We start from the raw sequence: 16248 nt of genomic DNA on the forward strand, positions 1-16248 counted from the left end.
GGCTTGCTCCCGCAAGTTGTTGACAGACAGACACGCTGCTGTCCTCCTCCTCCTCAGAGACCAACAGACACAAGCTGCTGCAGCCTCCTCCCCCTCACAGACTCGTCAGACCCGTCTTCAGTTTGTAAACAAAGCTATTAGCTAACGTTAGCTAGTCCGTTAGCTTATGCTAGCTAGCTGGCCACCTTTATAATTACTTCATGGAAACGGAGTAACGTCAAGCCGAGCCCACCCACACTACACCAGTACACGCATGAACTCGACACAACGCTACCCCGTTTCCAACGCTAAGTCGAGCGGAGCCCATCCATACTACACTAGTACACGCTGAACTCGACACAACGCTACCCCGTTTCCAACGTTAGGTAGAGCCCATCCATACTACACTAGTACACGCTGAACTCGACACAACGCTACCCCGTTTCCAACGTTAGGTAGAGCCCATCCATACTACACTAGTACACGCTGAACTCGACACAACGCTACCACGTTTCCAACGTTAGGTAGAGCCCATCCATACTACACTAGTACACGCTGAACTCGACACAACGCTACCCCGTTTCCAACGTTAGGTAGAGCCCATCCATACTACACTAGTACACGCTGAACTCGACACAACGCTACCCCGTTTCCAACGTTAGGTAGAGCCCATCCATACTACACTAGTACACGCTGAACTCGACACAACGCTACCCCGTTTCCAACGTTAGGTAGAGCCCATCCATACTACACTAGTACACGCTGAACTCGACACAACGCTACCCCGTTTCCAACGTTAGGTAGAGCCCATCCATACTACACTAGTACACGCTGAACTCGACACAACGCTACCCCGTTTCCAATGTTAGGTAGAGCCCATCCATACTACACTAGTACACGCTGAACTCGACACAACGCTACCCTGTTTCCAACGTCAGGTCGAGCCCATCCATACTACACTAGTACAAAACTAGAAAGGTGCGCTCAGTAGGTGGCAGTCACACATTTCTTCTCTCTCACTTTTTAAAACAAAGGGTTTTAAAAGTGTATTTATCTTCTCGTATAGTACCAGAGAAGCTGAGGAGAATCAACCAGCAACAAAAGCAAAATTTGTTAAAAAAATAAATAAAAAAAATATATATATATATTATTATTATTTATTTTTATTTTTTTGGTATCGAAATGGTATCGAAGAATCGATACTTTTCAAGGTATCGTATCGAAGTCGAAATTCCAGTATCGTGACAACACTAGTATGTAGTATGTCTGTGTGCGTGTGTAGTATGTAGTATGTCTGTGTGTGTGTGTAGTAGGGGTGGGACGATACATCGATCCAGATCGATACATCGATGTAATTATCAACAATCGAATCGGATCGATGCGATGTAATAAGATCGATTCATATCGATACTCTTATTTTGAAAATCCTGTGGCGAGTCTCATATCCGCCCAAGAACAATAGCAGTAGCTCCGTGTGTGTAGATGTTACAGCATAGCATTCTCCCTTTCTGTGTGTGTGTGTGTGCGCGCGTCTTTGGAAAGACCAGATGAGGTCAGAGGAGTTTGATGTTTAAATGTTATTTAAACATAAACAATATAATACATAATAAATGTAGGCCTATACATGATCATGCAACATCAACAAATTGTTGTAGGAACGGTTTGGGAGAGGGAGGTTGTGAGTTTTGAGTTCCAAAAAATGTAGCTTAAAGTTTAAAGCTCAATATATAAAAACGTGGCACTTTACAGTGAACAGGAGGTCTATTTGTATTAAAAACAATAGATTGATTTTCCTTTAAATGTCTGTTAGAGCTCAAAAATACAAATGTCAAATGATATTTTCATTACCTTTTTTTTGTTGATCTAAATGTTACTGATTGTGTTAAATGGGCATATGATATCATCTCATATCGATCGCAGGCACCTGAATCTAATCGTATCGTATTGTATCGTGAGAGACTTTGTGATATCGGCAAATATCGTATCGTTGTCCAAAGAATCGATATCGTATCGTATCATGATGAAACTGGTGATTCCCACCCCTAGTGTGTAGTATGTCTGTGTGTGTGTGTGTATGTAGTATGTCTGTGTGTGTAGTATGTCTGTGTGCGTGTGTGTAGTATGTCTGTGTGCGTGTGTGTATGTAGTATGTCTGTGTGTGTCTAGTATGTCTGTGTGTGTAGTATGTAAATGCCGTAGTCAAGTCATGCTTCTTCCAACTCCGCAACATCAGTAAAATAAAACCAATCCTTCACCCGTCGACCTGGAAACGGTAGTCAATGCATTCATCACTTCACGCCTTGACTACTGCAATGCCCTCTACACCGGCATCAGTCAGGCAGCCATGTCCCGCCTCAAAATGGTCCAGCACTCTGCAGCTAGGTTCCTTACCGGCACCAGAAAGAGAGAGCACATCACACCAGTCCTAGCCTCCCTACACTGGCTCCCAGTCCCACTTAGAATAGACTTCAAAATCCTCCTCCTCACCTTTAAGGCACTATCGGGTGCAGCACCCCTATACATCACCGAGCTCATCACCCCCTACGCAGCACCCAGGTCACTAAGATCCTCCAACCAGGCTCGGCTGGTCCCCCCCCCCCCCCCCCCCCCCCGCACCAGACTCAAAAAGAGAGGCGATCGCTCCTTCAAGGCCGTGGCCCCCAAGCTGTGGAACCAGCTTCCCCTGGAGATCCGATCTTCCCCCTCGCTGGAGACATTTAAGGCCCGTCTAAAAACCCACTTCTATTCCCTAGCCTTCAATAAACCCTGATTCTCCCACACCCTAACTCACACACTCCCATGCAATTTTATCCTGCCCCCTCCCTCTTGTATCTCTTCTTATGCTCCTCTGTCCCCTGTGTGCTACTGTACTTTGTGTTCCCCTATCCGTGTGTTGTCCTACTGTCCTATTCTCTGAATGTACGGTCTTGTCCTGCTGTGCCTTTTTGTATTTTTGTATTTGTGTATTTTATATTAGGACATTGATTTTAAGCTTTGATTGTACAGCACTTTGGTTGGCTCTTGTGCTTTTAAATGTGCTATATAAATAAATTACTTGACTTGACTTGAGTATGTCTGTGTGCGTGTGTGTATATCTGTGTGTGTATGTAGTGTGTCTGTGTGTGTATGTAGTATGTCTGTGTGTGTGTGTCTGTGTGTGTATGTAGTATGTCTGTGTGTGTGTGTGTGTGTGTGTGTGTGTGTGTGTGTGTGTGTGTGTGTGTGTGTGTGTGTGTGTGTGTGTGTGTGTGTGTGTGTGTGTGTGTGTGTGCGTGCGTGCGTGCGTGCGTCACCTCTTCTCGACACTCTCCTTCACTGGCAGCAACAGCAGAGGTGGAGGCAGTTCTCTCTCTCATGGTCTTGATGCTGGACACCATCTGAGACACAGTCTTTATGAAGCAATACAACTCATCTACAACACACTGTTACTGATGTGTTCTACACTGATCATATCATCTACAACACAATGTTACTGATGTGTTCTACACTGATCATATCATCTACAACACAATGTATATTAGTGATGTGTTCCACACTGATCATATCATCTTCTACAACATAATGCTACTGATGTTCTACACGGATCTTCTGTCACTTCTTCCTCGAACAAAACATTTTAAAAAGCACAGAGTATTGTCATTCTCGCCCCCATTTTCCGTGCTAGATGGCGCTCAGTTACTTAACGCAGTTAGCCTGTCTGGAGTGCCTGTAGGGAGTGAGCTAGGCTAAGCTAGCAGTTAGTGTAGCCTGTAGGGAGTGAGCTAGGCTAAGCTAGCAGTTAGTGTAGCATGTAGGGAGTGAGCTAGGCTAAGCTAGCAGTTAGTGTAGCATGTAGGGAGTGAGCTAGGCTAAGCTAGCAGTTAGTGTAGCCTGTAGGGAGTGAGCTAGGCTAAGCTAGCAGTTAGTGTAGCCTGTAGGGAGTGAGCTAGGCTAAGCTAGCAGTTAGTGTAGCCTGTAGGGAGTGAGCTAGGCTAAGCTAGCAGTTAGTGTAGCATGTAGGGAGTGAGCTAGGCTAAGCTAGCAGTTAGTGTAGCATGTAGGGAGTGAGCTAGGCTAAGCTAGCAGTTAGTGTAGCCTGTAGGGAGTCAGCTAGGCTAAGCTAGCAGTTAGTGTAGCATGTAGGGAGTGAGCTAGGCTAAGCTAGCAGTTAGTGTAGCTGGTGTGTGTGTGTAGTACCTTGAGGATCCAACGGATCATGTCTTTATGAACCTCCAGGTGAGGGGCGTTCTGGAGGGTCTCTAGCAGAGCCAGAACACTGGCTGTGTTACTGGGGGCCTCTCCTGGGCCTAGGAGACAACACACACACACACACATCACTAGTTGAACACAGTATTCTTCTGTAGACATAACTTAGCTTTAAGGATGGCTATTCGTTACTCTCTGTTGCGAGTAGGGATACTGTGTGTGTGTGTGTGTGTGTGTGTGTGTGTGTGTGTGTGTGTGTGTGTGTGTTTGTACCATGTGTGTGTGTGTGTGTGTGTGTGTGTGTGTGTGTGTGTGTGTGTGTGTGTGTGTGTGTGTGTGTGTGTGTGTGTGTGTGTGTGTGTGTACTCACAGGAGATCTTGGTGGTGAAGTTGAAGGTGACATCATGTTCTTCTCCGCTGCTGTTCTCCAACTGCTGCTGCTCCTCCAGCAGAGCCAAGCCAGCCAGGTGGAGCACCTGGAGCGCGAGCACACGCACACACACACACACACTGAGTGTGAGTAAGTTGGAGCATTGCGTGTCTATTCTGTCTGGAAATGTCTGTACACACACTTTTATTTCATCCAGACTACTATTGCAACTCATTATTCACCTACCTAAATAAAAAAACATCAGTGGATCAACCTTAGTTGGTCCAAAGTGCTGCCGCCAGGCTACTCACGTCACATCACCCCCCCATCCTAGCTTCCCTGCACTGGCTCCCGGTAAGTTTCAGGATCAACTTCAAGGGCCTGGTGTTCACCTACAGAGCCCTCCATGGACAAGGCCCCCACCCTCCCCTACATCAGCGAGCTCATCCACCCACTTTCCTCCAGCAGGTCACTGTGGTCATCCAACCAGGAGCTCCTGGTGGTGCCCAGTACCAGGCTTTTAAAAAAAAAGGGGGGGGGGGCCGAGCTTTCGCAGTGACAGCCCCTCCTAGGCTCTGGAGCGCCCTCCGCCTAAACTTGAGAACCGTTCCCTCGGAGCTCATTTTTAGCTCAAGGCAGCTAAAAACGTACCTCTACAGGCAGGCTTTTAAACACCTATAGCCGTTTTTCTGTTCATGTCTTTAAATTTTTTTGTTGTATTAGCTAATTTTATATTTTATTCTTTTCTTCAAATGTTTCCTCTCACTGTATTTTATTGATGTTATATATTACTGTTGTAAAGCACTTTGTGCACTCGTGCTGAGAAGTACGCTATATAAATAAAGTTTTACTTACTAGACATAGTTAGACATAGAACATTCTCCTACGCAGGGTCGGACAACGTTCAACTGTCAAACATCTCAAAGAGGAAGTAAAGTAACGTATGCTAAATACACTTTAATATTGTGTTGTGGTACAACAATGTAAAATATGTTATAATATTTGTATATTCTGTTGTGGTACAACAATGTAAAACATGTTTTTAATATTTTAATATTGTGTTGTGGTACAACAATGTAAAACATGTTTTTAATATTGTGTTGTGGTACAACAATGTAAAACATGTTTTTAATATTTTAATATTGTGTTGTGGTACAACAATGTAAAACATGTTTTTAATATTGTGTTGTGGTACAACAATGTAAAACATGTTTTTAATATTTTAATATTGTGTTGTGGTACAACAATGTAAAACATGTTTTTAATATTTTAATATTGTGTTGTGGTACAACAATGTAAAACATGTTTGTACATAAATGTTCCCACCGTGGGAACAGGGTGGAAAGGAATCCCAACCTGAGCATGACATGAGCCTGAATGGCCACTGTGTGAATAATGGTCAATTGACCCCAAACCTGCTCCAAACACACTGTGACACGTACCCTGTGCAGCCTGGACTCAAACCTGTGACACGTACCCTCTGCAGCCTGGACTCAAACCTGTGACACGTACCCTCTGCAGCCTGGACTCAAACCTGTGACACGTACCCTCTGCAGCATGGACTCAGACCAGTGCCCCCCGCTGGGCTCCACAGCCCACTGCAGCACGGCTCCTATGATGGACAGCAGGACGTCGCTCTGCAGCAAGTTGACCAGGCTGGCAAACAGCGGGCAGAGAGCTGGCAGCACAGGAGGAGGCAGGGCTGCACACAAGACACACAGGTCAACACTCTACTGTATCCTCTACACCAGGGCTATTCAACTAAATTGTTCAGGGGGCCACATTGTCAGAAACCCAAGGGGCCAGGGGCCGGACTGCCACGGCGCCTCCCCGTGCTATGAATATATGTACACTTGACACAACACGCAACCACATTTTCACAACTTTTATTTAACTACATTGCAAAAGTAGTATACTTTTCAAAAAAAGTGCTTCATTTATGTGCCACATCTGCAACATCTCCTGCAGAAAGTGCTTCATTTATGACTGTGCAACAACTGCAACATCTCCTCTTCAACATTTCAATATAAAAATAAAATAAAAAACAAACAAGTGCATGATGTGCATCTGAACATTCTAACATCAACACTTGAACAAAAAAACACATTTATAGTGCAGCTGAGCTTATGAAAAAGTGCTTCATGTCTGTGCAACAACAGCAAATCACAGCATCTTATTAGCACTTATTGTCCACTCTTAACTCTCAAACATCAGGGGGGTGGGGGGCAGACAGGCCTAGCCTACATACACACAGGGGTGTAGCTCCAGATTCTGGGCCCCATGAAAGAATTTATTTGTAGGCCCCCAGTGAATGCGAGCGTGCGTAAGCGCGCAAGCGGAATTTTCTTTGGCCATTTTTTTATTGATGAAAACGCATAATATGGTTTTTACCTATACATTCGGATCAGCAGTTCAGCACCTGCACTGTTGGTGGGTGAGCCTAGTAAAGGATGTCGCATTGCGTTCATCTTCAATGAATGGACCAATGCAATAGTCTACCAAAGCCCCCCCTCTCTCTCTATATACACACACACACACACACACACACACACACACACACACACACTTCAGAAACAAACATAGTATCAATGAGAGTATCAATAATACACGTGAGTGATGTCTAGTTAAAAAAAAAAAAAAAAAAAAAAAAAAAAAAAAAAAATTGGGCCCCCCCCCCCCAGCCCTTGGAATCATCCTAAGCTACCCCCCCCCCCCCCCCAGCTACTCCCCTGCATACACACATCTAATGAGAGCGATTGCACTTATTTGACTGGGCAATGGCAGAGAAAGAGGGTTCATAGGAAGTGAGGGCTACCCGCAAACAGTGATGCAAATGCTCATTTGTCAAGGAGGCACGGTTGCTTGTTTTAATGGCATTCATGTGAGAGAAACTGGATTCACAGGTGTATGTTGAGCCAAACATTGTTAGCACAGATATTGCCAGCGTTTTTATTTTGGGGAATGTCTTGACATGAATACACTTTATCCAAAATGTTGTGGTGGATTCATTCTCAAGTGCCTGCTTCAGAGCAGATGATGCTTGCATGTCAATTATTTCAAGTTGCAGGAGACCTTCATCAATGTGAAGTGATGCAAGGAACTCTTGTCCTTTTGTGGAAATAGCAGCTACATTGGCAAATGGGTTGCTCACAAAATGCATCAATTCTCTGGACATGTCAAATTCATCAAATCGACTTGCAAAGTTTTCCCTCAATTTATCAATGAAATCTGTCATTAATTGAGTGACTTTTGGCTAAATTGTGCGTGTTAACGTTGACATGAAAAGAAAAAAGTAAAAAAAAAAATAAAAAAAAATATTAAAAAAAAAATAAAAAAAAAATCATCATGTAATCTTTGGCGGGCCGGTCAGAATCATCCCGCAGGCCGGATCTGGCCCGCGGGCCGCCAGTTGAATAGCCCTGCTCTACACAGGCAGGTACTGTTGTACTGTATCCTCTACACAAGCAGGTACTGTTGTACTGTATCCTCTACACAAGCAGGTACTGTTGTACTGTATCCTCTACACAAGCAGGTACTGTTGTACAGGTCAACACATTCTACTGACTGGTATCCTCGAAAACAAATTCAACTTTAGCAAACAGACTAAATGTTCAATAAATATGATTGTGAATTATTTTTGAATATTCAGGCAATATATTGATTAAGCGAAATCACAATTAACTGCGTTGATATGTTTGTTTTGTCAAACATACAGATATGTTCAGGTTTGATCTTTTCTCTAAATGAGACCTGGGCCCTCATTTATCAATGGTGCGTACCTGTGTCTTCTCCATTCTGTGTCTTCAGTTTCCTCTGGGCCTCCTCAGCCTATTGGGGGCAAAGTGAGTTAAAGGTCAGTCAGTCTGGACTACATGACTCAAATCATCAACTCTAACAAATATTAATACTACATAGCAATACTACATAGCATTAATACTACACAATAGTATACAGGTGAATCACTATTAAAATTGAGGATTTAGTTTGAAAAAAAAATAAAGATAATAATTGTATTGTAATTAAAAACAAAGGTTTGAACGTCCTGACAAAGTTCGAAGCCCAAAAACAGGCTTCGGGGACAGCTCTAGTGTGTGGTACTACATTAGAGTGTGTGGTACTACAGCAAAGTGTATGGTACCTTGGACTGGTCAGCGCGGGAGTAGTGGTGGAAGTAAAGATTGAACTGCTTGGAACACTCTGGCCTGAGCTCGTACAGCCCCCTGCCAGTCACACCAGGCTTCCTGTTGACGCAGTGAGATTAACACATACTGTTACAGTAGCCAACACCTCTTCAGGAGAAATATTTGTTAGTAATAAATTATACTAATTATGTATATATACAGCAATCATCTTTGAATCCTCATAAAATACCAATGACATACTGTGTATAAATGATGTTTTAGAGTGCAATATCTCTTGAATGTTGACAGAGAAAGAGACTCACTTAAACAAAGCCACACTGTCAATGACTCTCTCCATCCCAGTCTCCTTGTTCTCCTACAAAGATGAGCACAATTCAAGAGTCAAGATGCTTTCAACAATCAGTCTATACATGTTTATCGGCAATGTATTCATTTATTAGACATTCTAATCTAGACAGATTAAGACGGTGCAGCTACTCTTAAACATATCTATTAGGGCTGGGCGATATGGCAAAAAATCATATCACGATAACGATATGATAATGTTATCATATTTCTCTATATCGATAATTATCGAAATTGTTATACGTTTTTTTTTTTTTTTTTTTAAACAACAGATTTATGTTTATTTTGCAGCAATTCTTTGTCGTTGCCGCCATCTTTAGTGTTACATCCCCTCACACAGTTATCAGGCTGCAGCTGGTTTAAAAGCGAAAGTAAACCGGCTTCTCTGCTGGCTGTGGCTCCAGGGGAGTTGAACAGTTCTGGCTCTGCTAGTTTATTTTCAATCTTTTGGTGCTTTTTTGGTGGACAAACCACCGCACATGTGCACCGTGACTCATGACTGGAATCTAGCTCTGCTAGCACACATAGCCTACTGTGTACAGACGGTTTCAAACTGTATTTTAAATTAGAAAGCAAACAAAATAAATGGACAAGAGAAAAATAAATCTCAATTTGGTCAGTATTGTCATTTGGACAAGCAAAGCCATTACTTTAAGTTGCAGGCAAGAAAGACAAGTCTGTCCACTGTCTCTGGTTTTAAAACTGCCCTGTTGCAGGTCACACAAAAAAAAATTAAAAAAAGTTTTAATTTTTTTCGATATTCGATATCAATTATTAAAATATATCACGATATTTATCGTTATAGTTATATCGCCCAGCCCTAATATCTATTGTTCAGGACTTAATTAACACAGGTTTGCATATTTTATTTATTTATTAATTATTTTTGTAATTGTATTTTTCCATTTTGAAATATTAAAAACACGAGCAGAGGCTGAAAGGCTGACTAGTCAAAACCATGTCCGTGTTCAGCCAATCAAATGAATGCAGAACAAGAGGCTAAAATGAGTTCATCAACTCATTAGCACTAGAATCCATAGCTACCAGGTCTGACCACTAGGTGTCAGTCTGGCCACATCAGTGAGCCACACAGCCCACATGCTGGGCTCATAGGGTGTGGTGGAGATAGCAGAGGGCCCAGGGTAGAACTGCCTTCAGATACAGGGAGGTGACATAGTCAGAGAGACAAGGGGAGGACTTGACCAGGGATTAAAGCAAAAAAAAATCTCCTGACTGAACTTTTTTTCTGGCCAAGTCATATTCTTATTTTAACCTCCACTGTATTTTTTTTTTAATAGCGTTAGCGTTTTAAGGGAGCCTACTTGTAGAGCCTACTGTCCTGACTGTGACTATATACCCTACTGTTGTTGTGCCAGGCAGGGAGGCTGTGTGCTGGAGAGCGTGAATGCAAGTCTTGTGGCTAGCAAGATGGATTGATGGCGAGCTAGCACCCTTTTCCCATTACTTTGAACCATGAACTAAACGGCTTGTTATCATACAAACAAGGGACTAAACACGTTTCGCAATTATGCCACAACAACAATGGACAGTCTCCTCCCCACCGTTTGTATATATTTTTTTTACCACCCACTCACCCCCTCCTAATGTACAGTCTCCTCCTCATCATATGTATATATTTACTGTTAGGATCTCTGGGTAACAGTACTGTATATTTGCATATCGTATATGTGACAAATGTAACAGTACTATTACTATATACCTGTAAGGCATGTAGTTTCAAGTTTCTTTAATATTTGTCATACAGAAGTACAGAATACTTTTATACATGTCCCTATGTCAAAAATGTCATGATGTCATGTATGTTGTGTATGTCATAAATGTCACTATGAATTGAAAATGGGGGACCCTGATGTAAACAAGACAAACGCCTTTCTCTGGTCTGCATCCCCTTAACAATTGTGTGTATTGCTACTGGATTTACAAGATCCAGAGTGAATGAAAACTTTATTTAATACACGAGACCCTCTTCTTGGGACCAAGTAAGGTTGTCGATAATCTAATGTACAGTTACAACCCCCCCCCCCCATCCAACCACCTCCAATGTACAGTTTCTTCGTCAAATGTATATACTCTTTTTAGACTATTTTTGTATCACAAACAATAGGCTACTGTATTTGTAAATCTGGTATGTCATAAATTTATAGATGTAGCAGTATTGTCTATCTGTATGTCATGTGTGTCATATATGTTATGATGAATTGAAAATGGGGGACCCTGATGTAAACAAAACTAAAGTCTTTCTCTGGTCTGCAGCCCCTTAACAATTGTGTGTATTGAGCTGTACTGTACTATACCCATTTTGCAATCTGTTAATAATAATCAATCAATATTTAACAGATTGCAAAATGGGTACAATACAGTACGGCTCAATACACACAATTGTTAAGGGGATGCAGACCAGAGAAAGACGTTCGTCTTGTTTACATCAGGGTCCCCCCCATTTTCAATTCATAGTGACATACATGACATACTACATATAGTAATGTTACATTTGTGACGTATGATATATGCAAATATACAGTACTGTTACCCAGAGATCTCCCGGACAAATGGGAGAAAGACGTTTATTGAGCTTAAAAACAATTGATAACGCAAATAACGTTCTGATTAACAAAGTCATTCGTTTTGTGGCATTAACGTTACCTAGATTTATCAACATTCATACATTTATCAGAAAGCGAGTGGCGCAAGCACACACACGAAACAACACCAACAACAACAACGACAACAACACACTGCTTGTCGCGTAAATAACGTTCTGATTAACAAAAGGCATTCGTTTTGTGGCATTCACGTTACCTAGATTTATCAATAGCAATAGTAATATATATGTTTCTTTAGACTAGAATAAGTCGAATGAACTTACGGTCTCGTAAAAGTTGCCGCATGTTGTTGATGAGTCAAGTTTACTCGCGAGTAGAGCTAGACGCTAGAGAGCAATGGCGGAGTTTCAGAAACTCAAAAGAAAACGGGCGCTTCCCATTGGTGCTGAGCACAGCGGAGGCGGGTGAAAGGGCTGTAAACTCAGAACAATCTCACCTTCTGGTTGGTTGCATTTGCCTGAGAATTTGCCGATTGCTCGCAAATGACTGCTTGGTGCGGCCGCGGTAGGGGAAAAAATGATATTTGACGCCTCTGATTGGCTCAGGTTAAAATCAGTCACGACTCCGAATCAAATGACGGAATCTCCAAATCAAATGGACGGATATCCGTCCCAAGACGGAACGCTTTAATGCCTGCTTGACACACAGCGAGGACAGACAGAGAGACAGGGGGAGGACTTGACACAGTGAGGAGGACAGAGAGACAGGGGGAGGACTTGACACAGTGAGGAGGACAGAGAGACAGGGGGAGGACTTGATACAGTGAGGACAGACAGAGAGACAGCGGGAGGACTTGATACAGTGAGGACAGACAGAGAGACAGGGGGAGGACTTGACACAGTGAGGAGGACAGAGAGACAGGGGGAGGACTTGATACAGTGAGGAGGACAGAGAGACAGGGGGAGGACTTGATACAGTGAGGACAGACAGAGAGACAGGGGGAGGACTTGACACAGTGAGGAGGACAGAGAGACAGGGGGAGGACTTGACACAGTGAGGAGGACAGAGAGACAGGGGGAGGACTTGACACAGTGAGGAGGACAGAGAGACAGGGGGAGGACTTGACACAGTGAGGAGGACAGAGAGACAGGGGGAGGACTTGATACAGTGAGGACAGACAGAGAGACAGGGGGAGGACTTGACACAGTGAGGACAGAGAGACAGGGGGAGGACTTGACACACAGCGAGGACAGCGGTTGTCTCACGTTCTCTGGCAGGGCCTTGACCAGCTCGCTGTGGGCCATGGGTCTGATGCACAGCTGGTGGACGATCTCCCTCTTGATCTCATCACAGGTCTCCACCTGGCCGATCCCTGCAGAGAAACGCTCCCCTGGAACACACACACACACACACACAGTCACACAAACAGTCACACACACACACACACACACATTTTTAAGATTTCAGAACGAGGAGATTTTCATTGAGGTCTGTAATTATGTAAAGAGATACATTGATGTTTAATCTCCATATTCTATTATTACTTTCAATGGGAAATTACATTAAATTGATGAGATTCAAGTGCCACTGGCAACAGTAAAGATTTCACTTGAGGATGTGTTCAGTGTTTATCCGCTGGTTGTAGGTGGAGTTGGCTGGGGGAATATTTTGCTAGCAGAAGAATGTGTCATCACAGCGATGTGTTGATGCAATAATACGTAGTGTCTTTATGATGAAGTACGTCATGATGAGGTACGTAGTGTCTTTATGATAAGATGCATCATGATGAGGTACATAGTGTCTTTATGATAAGATGCATCATGATGAGGTACATAGTGTCTTTATGATAAGATACATCATGATGAGGTACGTAGTGTCTTTATGATAAGATGCATCATGATGAGGTACGTAGTGTCTTTATGATAAGATGCATCATGATGGGGTGCATAGTGTCTTTAAAGAGGAACTCACCCACGACCATCATGATGAGGTGCAGCATCTCCTCTATCAACGTGTTGTTCTGTTGAACCACATCCTAGAGAGATAGAGAGAGAGATAGAAAGAGATAGATATAGATAAGAGAGATGGCACAGCCATATATTGCACAAAGAAGTGACTCAACTCGGAAGCTTTTGATTGATACCAGGAGCAGAGTGTGCTGGATGTGTACACCGCATCAAAGAAGGGAAAATCCTCACTCAACAAAATATGGCCAAGGACCGACATGAATGTTTGGTTACTTTGTCTGCTGCTGTGCGTTAAAACGAGCATTTAACATGTTCTGTGCATTTCCCTTCTTTCACGCTGCACAATACATAATAAACAATCAAAATGAAAAAACAAATAATAAAAGAAAAACAAGAACTGGTTGCACACAGTAATACGCTTTGCATCCCCGTTTGTTTTTGTGTCTTTTTTTTTCCATTCTAATAGTTATGTTCACTGAAGAGGGTTTAGCACTGGGATTAGCACACACTGCGCACGCCAGGGTCCCAGAGTTGACGCTGGAAAAGTGACCCGTTTTCATTCACTGTTAATTAAACGAGGAGCAGCATTGAGCAGTGAAGAGCAGAGAGTGAACTCCCTGCATGACATCACTCATTCACACAGCATTGGCCAAGATTTCTGCAATTTTTTTTTTTACATTTGAACTGAATATAGACTAATAATCTATAATCAGAATATAGACTAATGTATAATCAGAATATATAGACTAATCTATAATCAGAATATAGACCAATTTATAACCAGAATAATGACTAATCTAAGCTGCTTTTCCCTTGCTCAACTACACTGAAGAAAATGTGTCAAACCTGTGCACGCGTTTGTACTTAATAACCATGGTATAAAAGCAGTAACACTCTAAAAGGTATGGGGTACAGTAACACTCTAAAAAGCTCTATACAGACCTTGTTGGCGGTCTCCCTGCAGTACCTCTTCCTGCAGTCGGCTGAGCTGAAGATGTGGTAGAGCTCAAAGCGACTCAGAACGATCATCAGGAAGTGGTTGGGGTCCATCATAGAGGCTCCCGCCTGGAGCACACATCACCACAACATTACACATCACAACATTACACATCACCACAACATTACACATCATCACAACATTACACATCATCACAACATTACACATCATCACAACATTACACATCATAGAGGCTCTCGCCTGGAGGACACATCACCACAACATTACACATCACCACAACATTACACATCACAACATTACACATCACCACAACATTACACATCATCACAATATTACACATCACCACAACATTACACATCATCACAATATTACACATCACCACAACATTACACATCACCACAACATTACACATCATCACAATATTACACATCATAGAGGCTCCTGCCTGGAGCACACATCACAATATTACACATCAACACAATATTACACATCATAGAGGCTCCCGCCTGGAGCACACATCACAATATTACACATCAACACAATATTACACATCATAGAGGCTCCCGCCTGGAGCACACATCACAATATTACACATCAACACAATATTACACATCACAATATTACACATCACCACAACATTACACATCATCACAATATTACACATCACAATATTACACATCACCACAATATTACACATCATAGAGGCTCCCGCCTGGAGCACACATCACAATATAACACATCATAAAGGCTCCCGCCTGGAGCACACATCACAATATTACACATCATCACAATATTACACATCATAGAGGCTCCCGCCTGGAGCACACATCACAATATTACACATCATAGAGGCTCCCGCCTGGAGCACACATCACAATATAACACATCATAGAGGCTCCCGCCTGGAGCACACATCACAATATTACACATCATAGAGGCTCCCGCCTGGAGCACACATCACAATATTACACATCATAGAGGATCTCGCCTGGAGCACACATCACAATATTACACATCACAATTAGGGATGCACGATAATTATCGGGCCGATAATTATCGGGCCGATATCAGCAATTATGACGTCATCCCGATAAACTCGATAACGTTATTGATAGCTCCGATAACATAATACATTTTTTGGTTAAAGGGGTTATGCACTGCTATTCCTAGCACTATTTGGGCAACTTTACACACTTCCTGTGAGTCTATGTAACACATCTGTAATTTTTATTCCAAAAATAATCATTGTTTTATATTTCTAATCTTGTACTCAAAACCAGCATTTTTCAGCCTCATGAAAGCAGGCTATTATTGGCTTGGCTCCACCCAGACTTTGAGTGACAGCCACCCACCAAATAGCTCCGCCCATCTCCCCGTCAGAGATTAGGTTTCAGGTTACATACAAATATGGTATGTCATAAATATAGAGATGTAGCAGTACTGTCTATCTATATATATATAATATGTTACCATGAATTGAAATTGGGGGACCCTGATGTAAACCAGACGAAAGTCTTTCTCTGGTCTCCATCATAGCAGTACTGAGCAGTACTGTAGCAATACAAATATGGTATGTCATAAATATAGAGATGTAGCAGTACTGTCTATCTATATATATGTTACCACTATTTGTAAAAGCCACAACCACGTTACCATATTTGTAATAATGTAAATCATTGTGTCGTTGTACATATTGTGTATACACCGTTAGAAGCTAACATAGCTTAGCTTGGTAGCT

At 42.5% G+C, this 16248-nt stretch overlaps 1 protein-coding gene across 4 annotated transcripts in view; it reads right to left on the minus strand.

The window, feature by feature from the left end:
• Positions 1-16248, minus strand: part of ubr2 (ubiquitin protein ligase E3 component n-recognin 2) — a 168581-nt gene that overhangs the window by 53931 nt on the left and 98402 nt on the right. For all 4 annotated transcript variants that reach the window (XM_084321190.1, XM_084321188.1, XM_084321189.1 and 1 more), the window contains exons 19-28: positions 14495-14617; positions 13557-13620; positions 12851-12975; positions 8979-9031; positions 8673-8775; positions 8314-8362; positions 6082-6236; positions 4535-4640; positions 4156-4265; positions 3273-3356 (exon numbers count right to left, since the gene is read on the minus strand). In XM_084321190.1, the coding sequence (XP_084177316.1) occupies positions 3273-3356; positions 4156-4265; positions 4535-4640; positions 6082-6236; positions 8314-8362; positions 8673-8775; positions 8979-9031; positions 12851-12975; positions 13557-13620; positions 14495-14617 (972 nt within the window). The remainder of the gene's footprint in view (positions 1-3272; positions 3357-4155; positions 4266-4534; positions 4641-6081; positions 6237-8313; positions 8363-8672; positions 8776-8978; positions 9032-12850; positions 12976-13556; positions 13621-14494; positions 14618-16248) is intronic.

The sequence above is a fragment of the Notolepis coatsorum genome (assembly GCF_963971535.1).
Source record: "Notolepis coatsorum genome assembly, chromosome: 9".
NCBI classification, from domain to species: domain Eukaryota; kingdom Metazoa; phylum Chordata; class Actinopteri; order Aulopiformes; family Paralepididae; genus Notolepis; species Notolepis coatsorum.